Genomic DNA, 23,410 nt, shown 5'->3' with positions numbered 1-23,410 from the left:
CTGCTGTTCCCAACATCTAAACCAGCCTGCAGCGCCATTGATCCACTGTCTGGTCCCTCTATATGTCTGTCAACAATCATGACCACTTACAGCCAAACATCCATTGTCCCTACAATATCACATCATTACTGACATCCCATAGAATTCCATTGGACAGATTCCAGACATGACAGGATGGCTGCGAAGTGGGATATCAAAGGATTATTACATTACGCGTGACCAGACAACACCCCATTTCTATGACAACACCTATAATGCATCAGAATTCCTATCTGGACTGGATCAAATCGCATTTCATTTGTCACATGCTTCGTAAACAACAGACAGACTAACAGGAAAATGCTTATGGGAACTTCTCAACAATGCAGGGAAAAATATAAAAAAAATATAGAAATAATTATAACAAGGGATAAATATACAATGAGTAAGGATAACTTGGATGTATTTTCCCAGCCCCGTAGGAGGCCTTTTTTCTGGCCGTCATTGGAAATAAGAATTTCTTCTTAAATGACTTGCTTGGCCCTCCGTTAGTTAAATAAAGTTTAAATACATGTTTTTAAAACACAGGGCACCAGTAGATACAGAATGCACATATAGGTGGGGCTAAAATGACTTGGCAACAGGAGAGATAATAAACAGTAGCAGCAGTGTATGTAATGAGTCAAAAGAGTTACTGAAAAAAGGGTCAATGCAAATAGTTAGATAAATAGCCCGGGTAGCTATTTAAAAGTCTTATGGCTTGGGGGTAGAAGCTGTTCTAGATCCTGTTCGTTCCAGACTTGGTGTCTCGGTACCGCTTGCCGTGCGGTAGCAGAGAGAACAGTCTATGATTTCAGACTGGAGTCTGAAAATGTTTTGGGCCTTCCTCTGACAACGGCTGGTATAGAGGTTTGAATGGCAGGGAGCTCAGCCCCAGTGATGTACTGAGCCGTATGCACTAGCCTCTGTAACACCTTGCGTCGGATACCAAGCAGTTGCCATAACAAGCGGTGATGCAGCCAGTCAAGATTCTCTCAATGGGGGCGTACTCGGCCCTCCGTTTCCTGTAGTCTACAATCAACTCTTGCTAACGTTGAGGAAGAGGTTGTTGTCCTGGCACCACACTGCCAGGTCATTGACCTCCTCCCTATAAGCTGTCTCATCATCGTCGGTGATCAGGTCTACCACTGTCCTGTTTTGTCAGCAAATTTAATGATGGCGTTTGAGTCGTGCGCAGCCACGAAGTCGTGGGTGAACTGGGAGTACAAGAAGGGATTAAGCACGCAGCCTTGAGGCGCCTCCATGTTGATGCTCAGTGTGTTGGATATGCTGTTGCCTACCCTCACCACCTGGGGGTGGCCCGTCAGGAAATCCAGGATCCAGATGCAGAGGGAAGTGTTCAGTCCCAGGGTCCAGGGCTTAGTGATGAGCTTCGAGGGCACTATGGTGTTTAACGCTGAGCTGTAGTCAATAAACAGCATTCTCAAATAAGTGTTCTTCTTGTACACGTGGGAGAGGGCAGTGTGGAGTGCAATAAAGATTACGTAATCTGTGGATCTGTTGGGGCGGTACGTGAATTGGAGTGGGTCCAGGACATCTGGGATGATGGTGTTGATGTGAGTGATTACCAGCCTTTCAAAGCACTTCAAGGCTATGAGGCAAAAATAATTTAAACAGTCCCTGTGCCCAAGAACGCCAAGGTAACCTATGGTGGTCTGCTTGAAACACATCGGCTACGGAGAATGATCCAGGACTGCTGGTGCTCTCATGAATGGTTCATTGTTGTTTGTCTCAAAGCTAGCATATAAGGCATTTAGCTCGTCTGCTAGGCTCGCATCACTGGGCAGTTCGCTGCTCGGTTTCCCTTTGTAATCAGTGTTAGTTTGCAAGCCTTGCCATATCTGACGAGCGTCAGCGCAGGCGTAGTAGGATTTGATCTTAGTCTTGTATTGACGCTTTGCCTGTTTGATAGCTTGCCAGAGGTCGTAGCTGTTCCCGGATTAGCGTCCCACTCCTTGAAGGCGGCAGCTAAAGCCTTTAGCTCAGTGCGGATGTCCTGTAGCTTAGCATCCACTTCATCAGACCACTTCGGACCACTAGTACTTCCTGTTTGAGTTTTTGCTTGTAAGCAGGAAACAAGAGGATAGAGTTATGGTAAGATTTGTCGAAGGGAGGGCAGGGGAGAGCCTTGTATACGTTTGTGTGTGTGTGGAGAAAAGGTGATGTAGAATTTTTTTGCCTGTAGTCTCACTTATGACATCTTGATAAAAATGAAATAAAACATTTCAGTTTCCCTGCACCTAATATCACCGGCCATGAGAAGAGCTGCCTCTGGGTGTGCACTTTCTTGTTTGCTTATAGCCCTATACAGCTCGTTGAGTGTAGTCTTAGTGCCAGCATTGGTTTGCATTGATAAATAGAGTGCTATGAAAAATATGTTGGTAAATAGTATGGTCTGCAGCTTATCATAAGGTATTCTAAACTCAGGAGAGCAAAAACGTGAGACTTCCTTAACATTCGAGATTGCGCCCCAGCAGTTAACACAGACACACCACTCCCTCGCTCATCTTACCCGAGGCTGCCAACCGGTCTTGAAGATGTATGGAAAAGCCAACAAGATGTATATTATCCATCTTCTTGTTCAGCCACGACTCTGTGAAACAGAACATTACAATTCTTCAGGTCCTGTTGGTAGGATAGTCTCAAACGGAGCTCGTCCAGTTTGTTCTCTAGTGACTGTACCTAGAGGCGGTTTATTTACTTGTCAACAAAGTTTGGTCTGGATGCCGGCTCGTCTGCATCTTTTGCGCCAGCTCATCCACTGGGGATTAGGGCCTCGTGTTGGAGTATGCAGAACGTCCAGAGCTGCTGACTCGTTGAAGTAGAAACCGGTTAGTGATCGCTGTTCTGATCTCCAGATGCTGTTTTCGGTCACACAAAATAGCAGAATTGGTCAGGAGCCCGTAAAACGGCTACTATCCACTGCAACAGCTCTCAGTTCATTCTCAAACCAGATGTTTGGGCGCAAATATATCAACTTGATGTGTAAGTTATTACAGGTCAACTATCTCTCCTCATAACAGCACAGTGATGACTGTGGAGGACGTGGAGAAGGAGTGAAAAAAAGGCAGAAAAAAACTGTTTTGACCAACAGACAGCATGAAATGTGGATAAAAGATAAAACCCATCAAAACAGAGTAGCTAAAGCAGAGCAGATAGTTCAGTGTGAACAACAGGCATACCAGAGAGAAAACATCACTGCCAGATGCCACAGCTCTTCTCCAGGTCTGCCAAGCTACAGGCCTGATCTTATCCAGGCGAGACTTATGGAGCCCCAAGTCAGAGACACATAACTGTCTGGTGCATCAACGGACAGACGCAGTGATATAGTGGAGGGTATACGCCGTATACCCACTTATTTTCAGTGGGCATTGCGTATACTCACTTCTTAATCCCCATGACGGGTATAAAAATAATGTCGAGGATGTATATGTCGTATCAATTAATAAGGTTGATGGAACAGGAACAGATCGGAATGTTTAGCCTAAAATGTTGATGAACTATTATTTCTTCACATTTTAGGTGCAGCATTGTGCAAACTGCGATAGGCCTTTGCGCAAATGTTCCAAAATGCAATTTGTGGGAGAACACAGTTCTAAAATTCGCACCACACATGCGAGCAGTTTAATGGACAGAGATGGAAATATCTGTTAGAAATGTAGAAAGAGGGGAGATCTAAAGATGCAACAACTATCATGGGTTGCGAATATGACTAGCATTTGGCTGTTAGACAATGAAAGAAAGTTGAAAGAAAACCAATAGAACAGAAGTCTTTACAAAATAATGAGGAAATATTTATAAAATAATTGTCTCAACATTTCTTTAGTGGGATTTTGGCTATAGGCTACTTTGAACCAAGGCAAGACATTAATATGAAGTAAAAAAGTCCAAGTTTCAAACAAGGGGCAGTATTGAGAATTTTGAAAAAAATATGTGCCCATTTTTAACTGCCTCCTACACCAACTCAGAAGCTAGGATATGCATATTATTAACAGATTTGGATAGAAAACACTCTGAATTTTCTAAAACTGTTTGAATGGTGTCTGTAAGTATAACAAAACTCATATGGCAGGCAAAAACCTGAGAAAAATACAACCAGGAAATTAGAATTTTGTGGCTGTACTATTTTTCGAGTCATTGCTAATAGATTACACAGTGACAAAGGATTAATTTCGCACTTCCTACGGCTTCCACTAGATGTCAACAATCTTTATAAAGTTGTTTGAAGCGTCTATGATGAACAGAGACCGGATGACAAGGAAGAGAAGTTGACGTCCCTGGGATGTCGTCACTTCATTATTGTGCGCACCTGCGCATTCATGTGAGTTCATGTGAGGCGAGACATTTTTCAAAAACGTTTTTCAAGACACAGGAGAGGTCGGGTTGAAACATTACTGATGTTTCACGTTAAAAATGGCCCTAAAGATTGATGCTAAACAACGTTTGACATGTTTGAACGAACGTAAATAGATTTTTTTTTTTACTTTTCGTCGGGACTTTCCCCCCCCCCGCCCTACTTTTGAGTAGCCTACCGAAGCGCTAACAACATGGAACAACTTGGAGTTATTTGGACATAAATTATGAACTTTGTCGAAAGAAACCACATTTGTTGTGGACCTGGGATTCCTGGAAGTGCCAATGGATGAAGATAATCAAAGGTAAGGGATTATTGACAATAGTATTATTGATATTAGATGGTTACAAGATGGTGCTAACCTGTATATCCTAGCCTATTGTTCTTAGCACAGCACCCCGTTTATTGCAAAGTGTGATTTCCCAGTAAAGTTATTTTGAAATCTGGCAATGCAGTAGCATTTACGAAATGTTAAACTATAATTCTTTGAATGACAATATTATAATTTACCAATGTTTTCGAATAGTAATTTTGTAAATTGTAACGTTGATTCACCGGAAACATTTGAGGGGAAAAAAATTCTGAATTTCACCGCTACTGTAAAATGCTGTTTTTGGATATAAATATGAAGTTGATGGAACAAAAAATGCATGTATTGTATAACATAATGTCCTAGGAGTGTCATCTGAGGAAGATTGTCAAAGGTTAGTGCATAATTTTAGCTGGTTATCTGCTTTTGGTGACGCCTGTCTTTGAATTGACAAAACATTACATACAGCTATTTTCAATGTACTCTCCTAACATAACCTAACTTTATGCTTTCGCCGTAAAGCCTCTTTGAAATCGGACAATGTGGTTGGATTTAGGAGATGTTTATCTTTCAAATGGTGAAAAATAGTTGATTGTTTGAGAAATTGAAATTATTAGATTCTTGCAGTTTTGAATTTCCCGCCATGGTCTCTTGACAATAAATCCCAATACCGGGATCAGGTCCCCAACAGGTTTTAAGGAACAGGAAAGACAACGCGATGCTAATGATAGGCCTAACCGTCTTCTGCTAGATAGAAAGACTTTCCCAAAAAGTAGCTACAAAGTAGCTTATGCATACCTGGCAGAATGATATCATGATTTGTATCAATCCAGTGACCATTTGTTTTGCAAACTCATGTGCTACAGAAACACTGCTAACAAAACCACAGTGCAAGGTGCATGTGCACTTGAATTAAAAGGGTAAGTACTCTCAAAAATAAAAGTAGTCTCGTGATGTGGTTTAAGCATTGTTATGGACTTAGAAAAACAACACAATTGGATGTTCTATTAAAAAAGTGTTACTTTGAGAGTGAAAACCTGTTTCAATAGTAAAACTACTATTAGCATACTTGCACAGTACAGCTTTAGTTGGCCTGACTGTGAAAGACCAATAAGGGATTCATAATTTTAGGGCATTCAGAGTGTATGTCACTGTTTCTTAAATAAATAAGACAGGATGTCTTTCCTTTGCTGGTCGGGCCATTTGAGGAATTCTTGGCAAAATTAGAGTACCCACTTTTCCAGGCACCACTACGCCACTGGACGAACAGAAGGAATGGAGGACTGAAATAACTTAGAGATAACAAGAGAGCTTCCTAAATCATTTTTCTGCTGACCTTTGAAGTTAAATAAATAACTTAAAAGAAAATAACAAAACACAGCTCTCTCTATGTATCCTGTATTACTCTTCTTCTTTCAAATATGAACTAAGTGGATGGTTGGCAACATCCCCTCATCTATTAAGGCACCTCCCCGTTTGACAGTTTTCTTCCGTTTCGTGCCTACTCAATATGACCCAAGCCATATTTCCCTCATCCTGAGGCATAGAGCTGGGGTGTTTACCATGCTGGAGATTAAGCTGATACTGTTTGACATCTCTGTTTTGGCCCATTGTGAGAGGTCCAATCAGGACACAATGGCTGCAGATGGATTCTCTGCAGGAGTCTTGTTTGGCCAGTGCCTGGGACGACTGACTCGGCGGAGCGCGTGGAAGCCCTGTAAATCGAGGGGCCAGACTGTACCGCTGGCTGCTGCTGCTGGGTAGGGACAAGGACAGGCACCATCATGAACTGGTAGCCAATGCCTGCACACACACTCATTGGCCCCCTTCTCAATGGAGTCTGCAGAGCTAAATGAGGATCAGCGTGTCTCACTCATGGCAGCTAACCCTTTAATGGATCAATAGTGAGAGTAATAAGGGGATAACAGAGAGCTTGGGATTATTAGGATGAGCACTAGGAAGAAGCTATTCTCTATCCCTATAGAGGCATGAGCACTGGGCCTTTGTTGACCATACAAAGAGGAAGCATTGGCCTCTGAGTTTTCTGAAGTTTCCTTCATCTGAAATACTGTATTATTGCAACCCCCCTCCAAGTCTCTGATCACAATCTCTCCCCCTCTCTCCTCCAAACCTACCCACTCAACCATCACAATCTTTGCTCTCCCTCTCCCACTACTCTCTCCTCTTCTATCCTATCATCTCTACCTTCTGCTAAATCCTTCTCTCCTGTCTCCTGATTCTGCCTTTTCAACCCTACTCTCCTCCCTTTCCGCATCCTGTGACTCTCACTATCCCCTTTCCTCTTGGCCCTCACCTCCTGCTCCATGGCTAAGTGACTCACTGCAAGCTTACAGAATAGGGCTGCGTGCAGCTGAGCTGAAATGCAGGAAAACTAAAGTTCCGGAGGACCTATCCCTTCTCTCTACCTTCTCTTCCTCTGTATCCGCTATTAAGCCACTTTCGATCACTCTACATTTCAAGCTTCTGCCTCTAACCCTAGGAAACTTTTTTCCACCTTCTCCTCCCTCCTTAATCCTCCACCTCCTCCTACCTACCTCTCTGCGGATGACTGTCAACCACTTTGAACAGAAGGTTGACGATATCCTTTCCTAATTCACTCAGCCTACTGAGTACACTGGTCCCACTCTCACAGAACTCCCCTATGCCTTGACCTCTTTCTCCCCGCTCTCTCCAGATGGAATCCTGCAACTAGTGATGTCCAGCCACCTGGCAACCTGCCCGCTCAACCCCATCCCCTCTTTCCTACTCCAGACCATATCTGGAGACCTCCCATTACTCACTTCCCCTCATCAACTCATCCCTGACTACTGGTTGCGTCCTCTCGGACTTCAAGAAGGCCAGAGTCGCTCCCTTCCTCAAGAAACAAACACTCGACCCTTCTCACGTCAAAAACTACAGACCGTTATCACTTCTTTCTTTTCTTTCCAAAACACTTGAGCATGCTGTCTCTGACCAACTCTCTCTCTATCTCTCTCAGAACGATCTTCTTGACCCTAACCAGTCAGGCTTCAAGACGGATCAGTCAACTGAGACTGCTCTCCTCTGTCACGGAGACTCTCCGCACCTTGGGGCCCTCGCACCCCTATGGGGGTCAGCTCCCGCTCAGTCCAGTCAATGCTCTGTCAGGGCACCCCAAAGATGGCTACCTCCTGATGCTAAATCAGCAAAGTTCCTGCCAATCTTCCGAGAATGTCTGAAACCCTACCTCTTCACAGAGTATCTTAAATGAATCCCACAGCGCCCCAAAAAAGTTATGTCTTCTCCTACTAGCACTGACTTTGCTGATAACTACTTTATTGAGGTTGTCTCACCAAACTAATTGTCGCTCTTGATAAGAGTATCTGCTATATGACTAAAATGCAAATGTCTTTGCAGGGAGCAGGCTTCAACCTTTTTTAGTGTACTCAAGCTAGTAATAAAATGCCTTTATATTGCTGTCATGAAGCATTGATTATGCTGGAAACAGGCTAACAAAGTATTTCAGAGGAAATATATCAAAAGCGAGCTCCTCCTTTAGTGAGTATTGACGAGTCCAAATCACACAGCCAGGCCCTGAAAACAGAGTTGAAGAAAAGCAAGTGCAGACCTGGCTGCTTCGCCTTCAAACATGGCAGCCATCCACATATCCCCCACATATGATTCATCTAGTTAAATACTTCACAGTCCTGAAAGATTTTGATTCGACTGTAATCATGTAATAAATGAAAGCCATGCATGGCAAGATCCCTTTAGTCATCTATACTGTAGAGTTGCACCAACTACCAACCAGCAGCTCTTAAAAGGATACTTTGGGATTTTGGCAATGAGGCATTTTGTCTACTTCCCCAGAGTCAGATTAAATGGTAGATACCATTTGTATGTCTCTGTGTCTAGTATTAAGGAAGTTAGAAGTAGTTTCTCAAGCCAACTCTAACTAGACAAAGGGCGTCATTGCCAAAATTCCGAAGTATCCCTTTAATGGGTGAGAGAAGCAAAGTAGAGCAATAGAATGAGCGAGTGAGTGAGCGACAGACAGCAGTTCAGCATGGCATTGGGCCTAGCCCAGCCCAGGGACAGTACGTACAACCAGCTCAGAGAACATGGCATCCAGCTCCTCTTCAAGCGGCATGGGCAGGGAGGGCTCCATGGTCTGTAGGATGAAGTTACTGTCATGGCGAAGGCGGTAGGTGATCTCCGGGTGATCACTCCCTTTAAAACAGCAGAAAATATCGGAGAGGCCCCGCCCTGGACGCTTGCGAGGGGCCATGGCGTGGCGGCCAGGGTTTGGGCCCTTTCTAGGGAACGTTACAGTCTCTCACCACGGCTCCCTGTAGAAGGAGACAAGACAGATTGTTAGTGGAATACATGGTTGGAGTCATTTAACCAGGTCATTCATTTGCCTTCTGAGGGTGTGATATATGTAAATTCTAACCCTGAGGGTGTGGTCTATATCACCCCCCAAGGTGTGGTCTATGTCACTCCCAGGGCATGGTGTATGTCACATGATCTATGCCATGGGCAATTCCACGGTCACAGAATGAGACGTAACAGATGTTTCACTTTAAAAATGTATGTCAAACAAAAACCAATGATTGCAAAGTTAAACAAACCATACAGCTTTTAATGACTTTTAACAATTTCCACAGGAAATTTAACAAAAACACATTTACTTGAACAGGGCAGAATGACGGCACAAACAGTCATTCTGCAACCAAACTTTGCATCTGCACTGTTCTTCAAGTAAATGTGGGTGGCTGAGTTAAAACACAGGCCTAACAGTGGAGGCTCCTCAGAGGAGGAAAGGGAGGACCATCCTCCTCAGTGAATTTCATAAAAATGTTAAAACTTAAAGTTATCCTTTTTAGATAAAACTATACTAAACATAATCATGTCACCAAATAACTGATTGAAAACACTATTTTGCAAAGAAGGTCTACAGTAGCCTCAACAGCACTCTGTAGGGTAGCACCATGATGTAGCCAGTGGACAGCTAGTTTCTGTACTCCTCTGGGTACATTGACCTCAATACAAAACCTAGGAGTCTAATGGTTCTCACCCCCTTCCATAGACTTACACTGTAATTATATCTTTCAGAGGACGTCCTCCAGCCTATCAGAGCTCGAGGAATGAACTGACATGTTGTCCAACCAATCAAAGGACCAGAGAATTAATCTAGTACTGAAAGCATCAGCTACAGCTACCTAGCACTGCAGTGTATAAAATGTGGTGAGTAGTTGACTCAAAGTGAGAGAGAAAGACAATAGTTGAACAGTTTAACAAATACATTTCTTCCCCCCCAAAAAGTTAACTTTCAGTTTCACTTTCTTAGCTAGAAAATGCAGCCAGCTAGTTTAGACTACTGAAATACCCTGCTCAAACAGAGGGATTCTATGTTAGCTAGCTGAGTTTCCAACACAACACTGGAAGATAAGCTTTTGGTATTACTAATTTATTGCCACCAGGGCCCACCGGTGTAACTGCTCACTGACTGTAGAATAACGTTACTGCATGATTGTAGCAAGTTTACTAATGCGTTAGCTCTATTAGCAACGTTGACATTACTTTAGTTAATATGGTGATAACGATGTAGGCTGTGTGTAGCAGTTTGGCTTGGAAAGGTTTTTTCTCCTGGTCACATACAGCTGTGTTGTGCATTGAAGTCCACAAGTGCAGGGAAGAGAAGGAATACAACGTGGCTGTTACGAAAGTGAACTCTGTTTACGCGTGATCAGGGGTGTATTCATTCCGCCGATTCTGTTAAAAAAACATTTCTTAAAACTGAAGCAAACGGGTCAAAACGGGGATAAACATACCTGAATTTGTCCAAAAGAAACTCATATGCAACTTTGGACTAATGATTACACCCTATATCAGCTAGAGGCAGGCAAGAGTGTGCAAAGCGGTATTGAATGTCAATGTCTGTCACCTCAAATGTCTCTCGACCTGTAGTCACCTACGTTGTAAACTTTCATTCATAGGCTAGGTTGTAGCAACCTCATGTTGGGTATAGGGAAAATGTTAGTATCATGTAGTTGCCTAAACCTATCGCTGTTACATTGAACTGGGTGAATGGAATATGAATGAGCGTCATCCAACATGCTCTAATAGAAATAAGGCCATGCTCATGAAAAAAAAGTGTTCTCCCTCACCTTAAACGACACTAACCACAACTGAGGCCTAAATGTACTGTTATACAACCAGACATCCAAGGATTCCAAATAAAGAGACAGAGAGTCCTGTATGTCAATGGGAGAGAGCCAATACTGGATTATTGTCTTCTTTATAGAGAAAACGCAGTGCAACACTACAGATTGTTTTTTATTTATTTTATTTCACCTTTATTTAACCAGGTAGGCTAGTTGAGAACAAGTTCTCATTTGCAACTGCGACCTGGCCAAGATAACGCATAGCAGTTCGACACATACAACAACACAGAGTTACACGTGGAATAAACAAAACATAGTCAATAATACAGTAAAAAAAAGAAAACAAAAGGTCTATATACAGTGAGTGCAAATGAGGTAAGATAAGGGAGTTAAGGCAATAAATAGGCCATGGCGGCGAAGTAATTTAAATATAGCAATTAAACACTAGAATGGTAGATGTGCAGAAGATGAATGTGCAAGTAGAGATACTGGGGTGCAAAAGAGCAAGATAAATAAATAAATAAATACAGTATGGGGATGAGGTAGTTGGATGTGCTGTTTACAAATGGGCTATGTACAGGTGCAGTGATCTGTGAGCTGCTCTGACAGCTGGTGCTTAAAGCTAGTGAGGGAGATATGAGTCTCCAGCTCCAGTGATTTTTGCAGTTCGTTCCAGTCATTGGCAGCAGAGAACTGGAAGGAAAGGCGGCCAAAAGAGGAATTGGCTTTGGGAGTGACCAGTGAGATATACCTGCTGGAGCGCGTGCTACGAGTGGGTGCTGCTATGGTCACCAGTGAGCTGAGATAAGGCGGGGCTTTACCTAGCAGAGACTTGTAGATGACCTGGAGCCAGTGGGTTTGGCGACGAGTATGAAGCGAGGGCCAGCCAACGAGAGCATACAGGTCGCAGTGGTGGGTAGTATATGGGGCTTTGGTGACAAAACGGATGGCACTGTGATAGACTGCATCCAATTTGCTGAGTAGAGTGTTGGAGGCTATTTTATAACTGACATCGCCGAAGTCGAGGATCAGTAGGATGGTCAGTTTTACGAGGGTATGTTTGGCAGCATGAGTGAAAGATGCTTTGTTGCGAAATAAGAAGCCGATTCTAGATTTAATTTTGGATTGGAGATGCTTGATGCGAGTCTGGAAGGAGAGTTTACAGTCTAAACCAGACACCAAGGTATTTGTAGTTATCCACATATTCTAAGTCGGAGCTGTCCAGAGTAGTGATGCTGGACAGTGCGGGCAGTGATCGGTTGAAGAACATACATTTAGTTTTACTTGCATTTAAGAGCAGTTGGAACCCACAGAAGGAGAGTTGTATGGCATTGAAGCTTGTCTGGAAGTTAGTTAACACAGTGTCCAAAGATGGGCCAGAAGTATACAGAATGGTGTCGTCTGCGTAGAGGTGGTTCAGGAAATCACCATCAGCAAGAGCGACATCATTGATGTATACAGAGAAGAGAGTCGGCCCGAGAATTGAACCCTGTGGCACCCCGATTGAGACTGCCAGAGGTCCGGACAACAGGCCCTCCGATTTGACACACTGAACTCCATCTGAGAAGTAGTTGGTGAACCAGACGAGGCAGTCATTTGAGAAACCAAGGCTGTTGAGTCTGCCGATAAGAATGTGGTGATTGACAGAGTCGAAAGCCTTGGCCAGGTCGAAGAATACGGCTGCACAGTAATGTCTCTTATCGATGGCGGTTATGATATCATTTAGGACCTTGAGCGTGGCTGAGGTGCACCCATGACCAGCTCTGAAACCAGATTGCATAGCGGAGAAGGTACGGTGGGATTCAAAATGGTCGGTAATCTGTTTGTTATCTTGGCTTTCGAAGACCTTAGAACGGCAGGGTAGGATAGATATAGGTCTGTAGCAGTTTGGGTCTAGAGTGTCTCACCCTTTGAAGAGGGGGATGACCGCTGCAGCTTTCCAATCTTTGGGAATCTCAGACGATACGAAAGAGAGGTTGAACAGGCTAGTGATAGGGGTTGCAACAATTTCGGCAGATCATTTTAGAAAGAGAGGGTCCAGATTGTCTAGCCCGGCTGATTTGTAGGGGTTCAGATTTTGCAGCTCTTTCAGAACATCAGCTATATGGAATTGGGTGAAGGAGAAATGGGGGAGGCTTGGGTGAGTTGCTGTGGGGAGTGCAGGGCTGTTGACCAGGGTAGGGGTAGCCAGGTGGAAAGCATGGCCAGCCATAGAAAAATGCTTATTGAAATTCTCAATTTATAGTGGATTTATCGGTGGTGACAGTTAAAACGGCAGTGTCTGATCAATTCAGTGAATTAGATAAAAGCAAACATACCCGCTTTAAAAGATAAGGGTAGATAGTTACCTCACCACACGGACCAGAACATATGTCTCCCCTCACAACCCTCAGATTGGTTTAGGGGCCTAGCTACAGTGGCTTTTGGTGATTATAACACACACACACACACACAGACACACACACACACACACTCACACACAGAGAGAGAGAGACAGAGACAGAGACAGAGACAGAGACAGAGGAAGCAATATTATGCCGAGGGGCCTCAGCCTGCCGCATCCCTCTCAGTGACCCTACACAACAGGACCAGGATTTATATCCAAACACAGGCACTGTGGGGATTAGTGCACTGACTAGGAAGGCCCGCTGCTTCTCAGCTCAACTCACTGTGGTGAAGTGGTTACTGGTCTTCATGTTCGTGTACTAGCAGCAGGCAATAAGACACACACAAACACACTTTTACACTCTTCACATATGCTGCTGCTACTCTGTCTATTATCTATCCTGATTGCCTAGTTACTTTTACCCCTACCTACATGTACATATTACTTCCACTACCTCATACCCCAGCACATTGACTTGGTACCACTTTTATATAGCCTCATTGTTGTTGTCTTTTGTGTTACTATTTTTATTTGCTACATTTCTTACTTTGTAACTTTGCATTGTTGGGAAAGGGCTTGTAAGTAAGCATTTCACAGTAAAGTCACAGATTGAATCTGAGCTTAAGCAAAGTGATTTCTAAAGATCCAGACTGGGCCAGTAAGACAAATGGCAGTACGTTAGTCTTTGAAGAGGGAGAGATCTGGATGTTATGAGTGTAAATCATGCAACTCGTTTCTATGAGCTTTGATTAAGCAGGAACCAGAAACTCCTGCTGAGAGAATAAGATTAAAAATCTAAATGAAAGGAGAAAAGCAAAAGAAAATAATATCACCTCAGAATTTTGTTAAACTGAAAAGTTACATGAATATTAACTTGTAAATGAGGTCCTGGTGTTAGCTAACAGAAACCAGGACTGGCCTGAGAAGCCAATCTAACAACCGCAGGAGAGGAAAGTGAAACCCAGCAGTCTGTGATAGCAGACAGTGTGGTCCCCAGTGAGGTTAAGGTCAGACTGAGGGCAGTCTACTCTGTTTTGGGTTCATTCACAAAAAGATCTCAGTGAATAATTTACACAAGGTTAGATGCTCTCAATGTTTCTCCTCTGAGAGGTCGATATACACAAGGCCAGAGCGAGAAATATCAGCTTCCAAAACTCCCAAGCAAGCACTACTCTGACCTTCCACTAAGCACTAAGCAAACACCATCATTCAACATCTTCAGTTACTATAAAAGAGGCTTTTCTTGAACTAAGAATGTGTGGGTGTGCTAAATCCTGTGGTTCTGTACAGTAGCTAGGCTAAATCCTGTGGTTGTGTAGCTAGGCTAAATCCTGTGGTTGTGTAGCTAGGCTAAATCCTGTGGTTGTGTAGCTAGGCTAAATCCTGTGGTTGTGTAGCTAGGCTGAATCCTGTGGTTGTGTAACTAAACTAAATCATGTGATTGTGTAGCTAGGCTAAATCCTGTGGTTGTGGAACACACATAACCCATACAATCCACACCATTGAAGTCTTGGAGTAGCCTATTAGAGAACAACTTTACCACTTTCTTACAGTAGGTATGGACAAATGTGAACAGACCAAACAAGACTAGAAAGGTGAATGACCACTCTTTGCAGCAGGTAGGCCTATATACAGTATGTTGTATATTTACTAGTGTAGGATATTGTAAGATATATGTATAATATTTCCTAATTTAATTGTTTCATCACTGAATCAACAGCGTACAAAAGGCAGATAGATGGTTTTAACATTATATGGCAATAAAGACAATGGCCGACAAAGTATAAAACAAACACACATCATTTAGAGATGCCTAACCTAAACATAACATAAAACCAAGATGTCTCTCCAGGAAATCAAATTAAAATAAGTCTCCCTCCCCGGCAGTCATTTTAAAAACACATGAAGCGGTCTGTTTATTTATGTGCAACCTTGTCCTTCCTGAATGGACTACCATCATCAGCACAGAGTGTGCGTCCCAAATGGCACCCTTTTTACTGCACTACTTTTTTTTACCAGGGCCCCTAGTATATAGGGAGTAGGATGCCATGTGGGACGCAAACTGAGTGTTTTCCACATGTGCTGGACTCCAGTGAATCTGTCGGTTCCTACAACAGCAGATGATGTCCTTGTGAACTTTACATGATCCATCATTAGAAAGGGAGATGTTCTGTTACAGGGAACTAAAGAGGGAACCAAAAGGAGGGCAGGTACTGCATAAGAGCTGTAGTAAGACCTGGATCAGAGCCCTTTGGAGAAACCATTCCCACCTCTTACCCAGGTCAGCGTCAGGAAAGACACACACACGCAAGCACACACACAGGACAGCTTCAGGGAAGCGATACTCTTTGAAGCACAGCCATCAATAGACACTGAGTTTTTCCTCTCCTTTCTCTTTCATATTTCTTTCTTTTTTCCTTGCTTTTATTAAAGACTAAGCACAAAGAGTCCGACTGGAAAACTTTGAGGGATGGGGATTTTTAATATCTTCCATTTCAAAGAGCAGCTTGTAATAGTCAGGATGCTGATAGCAATACTAACTGATGCAGTTACTTTTATTAGCAGTCTCATTCGTATCCTATTTCCTGTTTAGCCATGATATATGACAAAGGGAGTATACTGTACATCCAAAAGAGGCAATCAGAGAGCATTCTGGGAGATTATCATGAGTGGGGGGTATAGCCTGCATGTTTGCATGTCTGAGCTATACATTAATTCAATTTACTCATGATCCTCCACACCAACACAGACAGTCCCATACATTACACATCCATGAAATCATAATCCCCACGTCACAACACAAATATGGTGATACACCAACGTGCCTCCCTCCGAGACACTGAGCTTCGGAAGCCACATCTGTTCTGATTGTTGTACCAAGGTGAGTCAGCAGGAGAAAACAGGATGTGTGCAGTGCCACTGGTTGATTCTCATAGATTCGCTCATTCACACATGTTCCTACTGTAACAGACCTTCTGATTAAGCTGTACCAGCTGAAAAACACACAGCGACTGAGCTGACAGAGTCATTCAAATTAGGGTTGGGATCAATTCCATTGAAATTCAAACAATTAAAGGAAATTGACTGAGTTGAAGTGGAATTGTGTCTTGCAGTTTGACTGGTATTGCTGATTCCTATGACAGACATCTAACTAACAATGCCAATAACAACGAGTATTACTAGGCTATAACTGCGTAGCATTGGATTGAGGCAAACCCTAAAACAATGTTTGAACAAATACAACTCACAATGTGCAGAATCAAATTAAGTGATCTCGAGATCCCAAAGTGTACTTAGACAACATACCAGGCTGATTGTTGCCCTTAAAGCAAAACCAGATACGCTCAACGTGTTCAAGAAGTAATTATTGGATTCTTCGTAGCTAGAGCTGTTTACACATATTGGGTACAGATGTCATATTGGGTACAGGGCCATGAGTTGCTCTGTAATCCCTCTACAAAAAACATAAAAAAATGTTTTTCCAAAGACACACACATCTGAGAACATCTGGCAATTAAAAGTCCTGAACAATCGCAGGATGTTCGTGATCTTTATCAGTCTCCTGACAGGCAGGACAGTTTGATATTCTCTCCAGTGCTCAGCCACGTCAAACTTCTGATTGCTGTACACACAACACTATAAAATGACTCACTTGCTCTCTCTGCCATTGCTCTGAGTTAGGGCTTCTGATAAAAGCAGACACTTACAGATACTCCTCTGCTCCTATATCTGATTATGTTATGTTTATAGCTAGGCCTGGTTTCCTGGACCCAGATGAAGTTTATTCCTGCTCTAACAAGCACTTTCAAGGGAGTTGATTGATTCGCCATTGACCAAGCAGTTTAGTCCAGGAATAGGCTTAATCTGGGATTGGGCAACTGGCCTTGATAACCACTCTAATACAAACTCACTGCACTATGAGCAGCAGCATAGGAAGACTGCAGACAAGAGAAAGGGTGAAAGGAAATAAAGTAACTTTGAAGTGTATTGCTCAGCAGCCCAGCAGTCAGTCAGAGATGATGTAGTTCTAATCTAGTCATTAGAGACAGACTGTAAACCAGATGTTACACATCCTGCTGCTGCTTATTGACCCGCTGGACCAAACCAACATATACTGTACAGCCAGGCACACACTGTATCCAGTAAGAATATCTGTTCATCAAGGGCGTCTTCGAAACTCATGGCCATATCTTATGATATTTCAGGGCTGTCAGACTCAGGACAATAATACAATAACAATGTTCTGCCTCAGTAACATTTATGTCCTATAGGTAAACAAAGCTATAGAACACAGGTGTCAAACTCAATCCACGGAGGACCGAGTGTCTGCGGGTTTTCGCTCCTCCCTCGTACTTGATTGATGAATTAAGGTCCCTAATTAGTGGGGAACTTCCCACACCTGGTTGTCTAGTTTAATTGAAAAGAAAAAACTAAAACCTGCAGACACTAGGCCCTCCATGGAATGAGTTTGACACCCCTTCTATAGAACAATCAGTTTCAACAACTTAAATGTCACGTAGAAGAGGTTACAACCTCAACCCTTTCAGTATGATTAATATACAAAGAGCAAAACAAGCTTCTTTGGCTGATGAATAATGACAAGGAGTAAACATGCATCATACGGTCTACTCCTTTTCTCGGAATCATCAACAAGTGTACAACCATCTGAAAAATGCTGAGCTGTTCAGCGTGTTCTACAGATAGCAAGACATGAGTTCCTCCCGTGTTCTCCCCTCCACCTTGCACAGGAAGTCCAAGTTGAGATGCCAAAGACCTGAAGTTATGACAGCCAGACAATGTAATGCAATCATGTAGATGTATCTTTATTATGATGATGTGGAATGTAGAAACAAGCCCTAATCTATCTCAGCCAGTGTGTTTATTATTTCCCTCGACGTCGCCAAGTCAAATACTGATCTATGGTTCTGTCCCAAATGGCACCCTATAGGACCTGGTCAAAAGTAGTGCACTACATAGGGAATAGGGTGCCATTTAGAATGCAATCTAACTTATGACCTAAATATAAAACTGGAAGAGGAAAATCAACCAACCATTTTTTTTTTAAATACACTTAAACTGGTGAGATCATAGCACAGACAGGAATCCCATTATACTACTGTGAACACGTTCCAGTGTTTGCATCCCAAATGGCACCCTATTCTCTACATAGTGCACTAACTTCCTACCTTCGTCCTAATATTTATTAATTTCTTATTTCACTTTAGATTTGTGTGTATTGTTGTGAATTGTTAGATACTACTGCACTGTTGGAGCTAGGAACACAAGCATTTCGCTACACCCGCAATAACTTCTGCTAGGTATGTGTATGCTACCAATAATGCTACCAATTTGATTTGACCTATGGGCCCTGTTCAAAAGTAGTGCACTAGACAAGGAAAAGGGTGCCATTTGGGATGCAAAATATGTGAAGCAACGTGCTAACAGTAAAGGCTCACTAGGCTGGGCTAACCCATACAGAGAGCAACCTATCTCTTGGGGCTTCCCCGTCACATGCCTGTCTCTGTCTGCTAATGACAGGCAAACCAGAGCCAAGCTCCCACTCCCTGCCCAATGATGTACTGAACTCTATCCAACCATAGGAACTTCACTGCTAGAAGCCCATACCAACGGATGAGAATAAAACACAATGTGTGTGGGCTTTACTTCATTTCATCAGTCTTTTTGGCCCTGACTCGGTGGAGAAATGTAAGATGTGCTTAGCTATCATCACCTACACACTTCATCTATGTTGAGATGGAGGTGCTCTGACTGATAGTGATTCATACATATAAATGATTTACATTTCCAGTAAATCTAATCAATCCTATCCAAAACCAAACTCCTGTCTGTCTTATTCTTGTCATCTGAGAGAGGAGATCTGAAGCTCAGACCCCTCTGATTCCATGTCAACATCAACAACATGGATCGAATGATAAGCTGGGTACTGTAAGAGCATTAAGCGCAGCACAGCCCTCCCCTTAGAAACCAGAATGTTTAAGTGGAATCAATGATCCAGCAGCATTGCAAAACCCAGGACAAACTTTTAGGCTTCACATAAGAGAGAGTCAGGCTGTCCAGTACAGTTCAATGGAGGTTAGTCAGTCACACCATGGGATGGGTTTTTACTTAATGAACCCAGCGAATCCACTAAACGATTTAACCGGCATCAATATGTAATCAAATGGAAGCAAACTGTGTCTACCTAGTACTCGTAGTTCGGCGCAACAGTAGATACTAGATTTAGAAAACACGCACATTTTACCATGTGACACATTCACTCACTGCATGGACGGAAAACTAGCTCATCTGATTGTCAGATCCCATTATAATGGAGATGATCTGGACACCAGCATTGGAACCACTGGGTGAGGAAAAGAAACAAGGACAGAAATAGAGACGCGTGTGTGTCTGTATCTGAGGTAAGGGGCAATTTCCCATTCACAGGATATGAAAACAAACCAGGGCTGCATCCCAAATTTTACCCTATTTCCTATGCAGTATACTCGTTTTGATCAGGGCCCATAGGGAATAGAGTACCATTTGGGATGCAGACATACTAGCTAGGCTATATGACTTGTGACATGTGTGTTACATTTTGGTTGGACTCAGGGCCATTTGGAATTGATTTTGGTCGGGGTGTTTTGGGGCTCTCCTGACAGAATGCAATTGGGATCAGATCACTCAGACTGCAGAGTGGCGCACTCCGGGTCTAGAGAGTTGCTGATATCAATATTAGCAGGGTGCCGACAAGGCAATCTGCCCTTATTTCCCCTGGGCAATGCTAAAGGGGTCATAGTTTAAGCCCCTAGGGGGATGCCTCCAACCCTCCTCCATCCCTCATTAAATAACCAATAAGGCAGAGAGTTCCTGGTCCCTGCAGGAATGCAGTTACACACACACACACACACACACACACACACACACACACACCTACCTGATCCCTCCCGCTTGTTCAGAAATATCCTAGCTAACTCCCAATGTTATACAGAATGCCACTGCAATAGATACAGTTGAAGACGGAATTTACATACACTTATGCTGGAGTCATTAAAACTCGTTTTTCAACCACTCCACAAATTTCTTGTAAACAAACTATACTTTTGGTAAGTCGGTTAGAACATCTACTTTGTGCATGACACAAGTAATTTTTCCAACAATTGTTTACAGACAGATTATGTCACTGTATCACAATTCCAGTGGGTCAGAAGTTTACATACACTCAGTTGACTGTGCCTTTAAACAGCTTGGAAAATTCCAGAAAATTATGTCATGGCTTTAGAAGCTTCGGATAGGCTAATTGACATCATTTGAGTCAATTGGAGGTGTACCTGTGGATGTATGTCACGACTTCCGCCGAAGTTGGTGCCTCTCCTTGTTCGGGGCAGCGTTCGGCGGTCGACGTCACTGGCTTTCTAGCCTCCACCGAACTACATTTATTTTTCCATTTGTTTTGTCTGTATTGTTCACACCTGGTTCCCATTACGTTTTAATTATTTCCCTATTTAACCCTCTGGAGCCATCATGGTTTTGTGCGTGTTTATTGTTGTCAGTTGTCTCGTTTATGTGATTCTGGATATTCTTTCTCCTTGTTGGAAGATTGATTTTGAGTAAAGTTACTATTAGTACTCATTTCTGTGTCCTGCGCCTGACTCCGCCTTACCCACATCACCTAGACTCTGACAATGTATTTCAAGGCCTAACTTCAAACTCAGTGCCTCTGTTTGACATCATGGGAAAATACAAAGAAATTAGCCAAGACCTCAGAATTTGTTTTTTACCTCCACAAGTCTGGTTCATCCTTGGTAGCAATTTCCAAACGCCTGAAGGTACCACTCATCTGTACAAACAATGGTACGCAAGTATAAACACCATGGGACCACGCAGTCGCAATACCGCTCAGGAAGAAGACGCGTTCTGTCTCCTAGAGATGAACGTACTTTGGTGCGACAAGTGCAAATCAATCCTAGAACAACAGCAAAGGACCTTGTGAAGATGCTGGCGGAAACGGGTACAAAAGTATGTATATCCATAGTAAAATGAGTCCTATAACGACGTAACCTGAAAGGCCGCTCAGCAAGGAAGAAGCCACTGCTCCAAAACCGCCATAAAAAAGCCAGACTACAGTTTGCAACTGCACATGGGTACAAAGATCATACTTTTTGGAGAAATGTCCTCTGGTCTGATGAAACAAAAATAGAACTGTTTGGCCATAATGACCATCGTTATGTTCGGAGGAAAAAGGGGGAGGCTTGCAAGCCGAAAAACACCATCCCAACCGTGAAGCACGTGGGTGGCAGCATCATGTTGTGGGGGTGCTTTGCTCCAGGAGGGACTGGTGCACTTCACAAAATAGATGGCATCATGAGGAAAGAAAATTATGTGGCTATATTGAAGCAACATCTCAAGACATCAGTCAGGAAGTTAAAGCTTGGTCGCAAATGGGTCTTCCAAATGGACAATGACCCCAAGCATACTTCCAAAGTTGTGGCAAAATGGCTTAAGGACAACAAAGTCAAGGTATTGGAGTGGCCATCACAAAGCCCTGACCTCAATCCTAGAGAAAATTTGTGGGCAGAGCTGGAAAAGCGTGTGCGAGCAAGGAGGCCTACAAATCTGACTCAGGTACACCAGCTCTGTCAGGAGGAATGGGCCAAAATTCACCCAACTTATTGTGGGAAGCTTGTGGAAGGCTACGCGAAACGTTTGACCTAAGTTAAACAATTTAAAGGCAATGCTACCAAATACTAATTGAGTGTATGTAAACTTCTGACCCACTGGGAATATGATGAAAGAAATAAAAGCTGAAATAAATAATTCTATCTACTATTATTCTGACATTTCACATTCTTAAAATAAAAGTGGTGATCCTAACTGACCTAAGACAGTGAATTTTACTAAGATTAAATGTCAGGAATTGTGAAAAACTGAGTTTAAATGTATTTGGCTAAGGTGTATGTAAACTTCCGACTTCAACTGTATATAGCTAAGCTGTCGTTACTCATTGTGTATTTATTATTACGTTTCTATTATTTCTCTATTTTCTTTCTCTCTGCATTGTTGGGAAGGGCCCGTAAGTAAGCATTTCACTGTTAGTGTACATTTGTTGTTTACGAAGTATGTGATGAATAATATTTGATTTCATTTGATTTTCTGAGCTCTTCCACAGGACCTTGGATAACCCCCACCCTCTTCCCTTGTTGCCAGGGCTGTTTCCGATTCAGTGCCCTGTATTACATGTGCTAATCCAGCAGGATGAGTCGCTGGGATTGAACAGGGACCAGTGTGAGTAATGAGTTTTTCCAGGCTAAGCTTCGGATGCATGGGGCCCCCAGCTGCCAATCAGAGATGGGTGGGAGTCTCTGGGCTGTGTGTGTGTGGAGGGGGGGGGGGGGGACAGCACCGACCGGAGCTGCTTCCTGAGTAATCATACAGGGGCTAAGCGTCTAACGACATCCATTCATCCATCTATCCACATGGAAACGGATGCGTTATTAAGCAACTAAGGAGGATATATTCAATCATGACACAGCCAACTGCCCCTTGCCCTCCCTCTTCATTGGAAAGTAGTGATATGCCAACTACTAAACTCAGAACAGTCAGGCCAGAACAAGGCCAAAGTTCCTGGCCCCATTGACTTGACATGTCTTACCTTTCTCAAAGTCTAGCCCTAGTACTCACTTTGCTGTTATGAAAAACTCCACCTTCTATTTAAAACACACAAAGTCATGGCAATTGCCAGACCAGAGTTCCAGTCACAAACATAACACTGCTAAAAACGACTAGAAAACCACAATGACACCCAGACGTCCTAAAAACAGTAATAATCAACAGTGCAGTGGTGCACTTATGAAAACAACCTGACATGCAAGCTGTGTGTGTGTGCGTGCATTTGTTAGCACACCCTGGGAAATCATGTATACGAGTCTCATTCCATTCATAATAGTTTTTCTGTTCAGGGTTCACAGTTTACACCTCATGGAGACAGACGGAGTGTTGTTTCCATTGAGTCACACGACACACACATTCTGAGCACAAACCTGCCTAAATACAGAGGGAGTAAAATTCCACTGTGTCTGTAGCCTACTACTCACACTTCCTTAACAGATAGTTGTCCATAATGAAACATTACTATGATCCATTACTATGCTACTAGTGGTTGTTGTTACCTTGTTGTT

At 43.0% G+C, this 23,410-nt stretch overlaps 1 protein-coding gene across 4 annotated transcripts in view; it reads right to left on the bottom strand.

The window, feature by feature from the left end:
• LOC115172389 (disheveled-associated activator of morphogenesis 1) overlaps positions 1–23,410 on the bottom strand; it is an 80,090-nt gene that overhangs the window by 32,727 nt on the left and 23,953 nt on the right. For all 4 annotated transcript variants that reach the window (XM_029729792.1, XM_029729791.1, XM_029729794.1 and 1 more), the window contains exon 2: positions 8,788–9,031. In XM_029729792.1, coding sequence (XP_029585652.1) covers positions 8,788–8,970 — 183 coding nt within the window. In that variant the 5' untranslated portion in view covers positions 8,971–9,031. The remainder of the gene's footprint in view (positions 1–8,787; positions 9,032–23,410) is intronic.

Source organism: Salmo trutta, chromosome 33, assembly GCF_901001165.1.
Source record: "Salmo trutta chromosome 33, fSalTru1.1, whole genome shotgun sequence".
NCBI classification, from domain to species: Eukaryota; Metazoa; Chordata; class Actinopteri; order Salmoniformes; family Salmonidae; genus Salmo; species Salmo trutta.
Note: the sequence above shows the minus strand (reverse complement) of the source record. Positions and strands in the feature narration are given on the sequence as shown.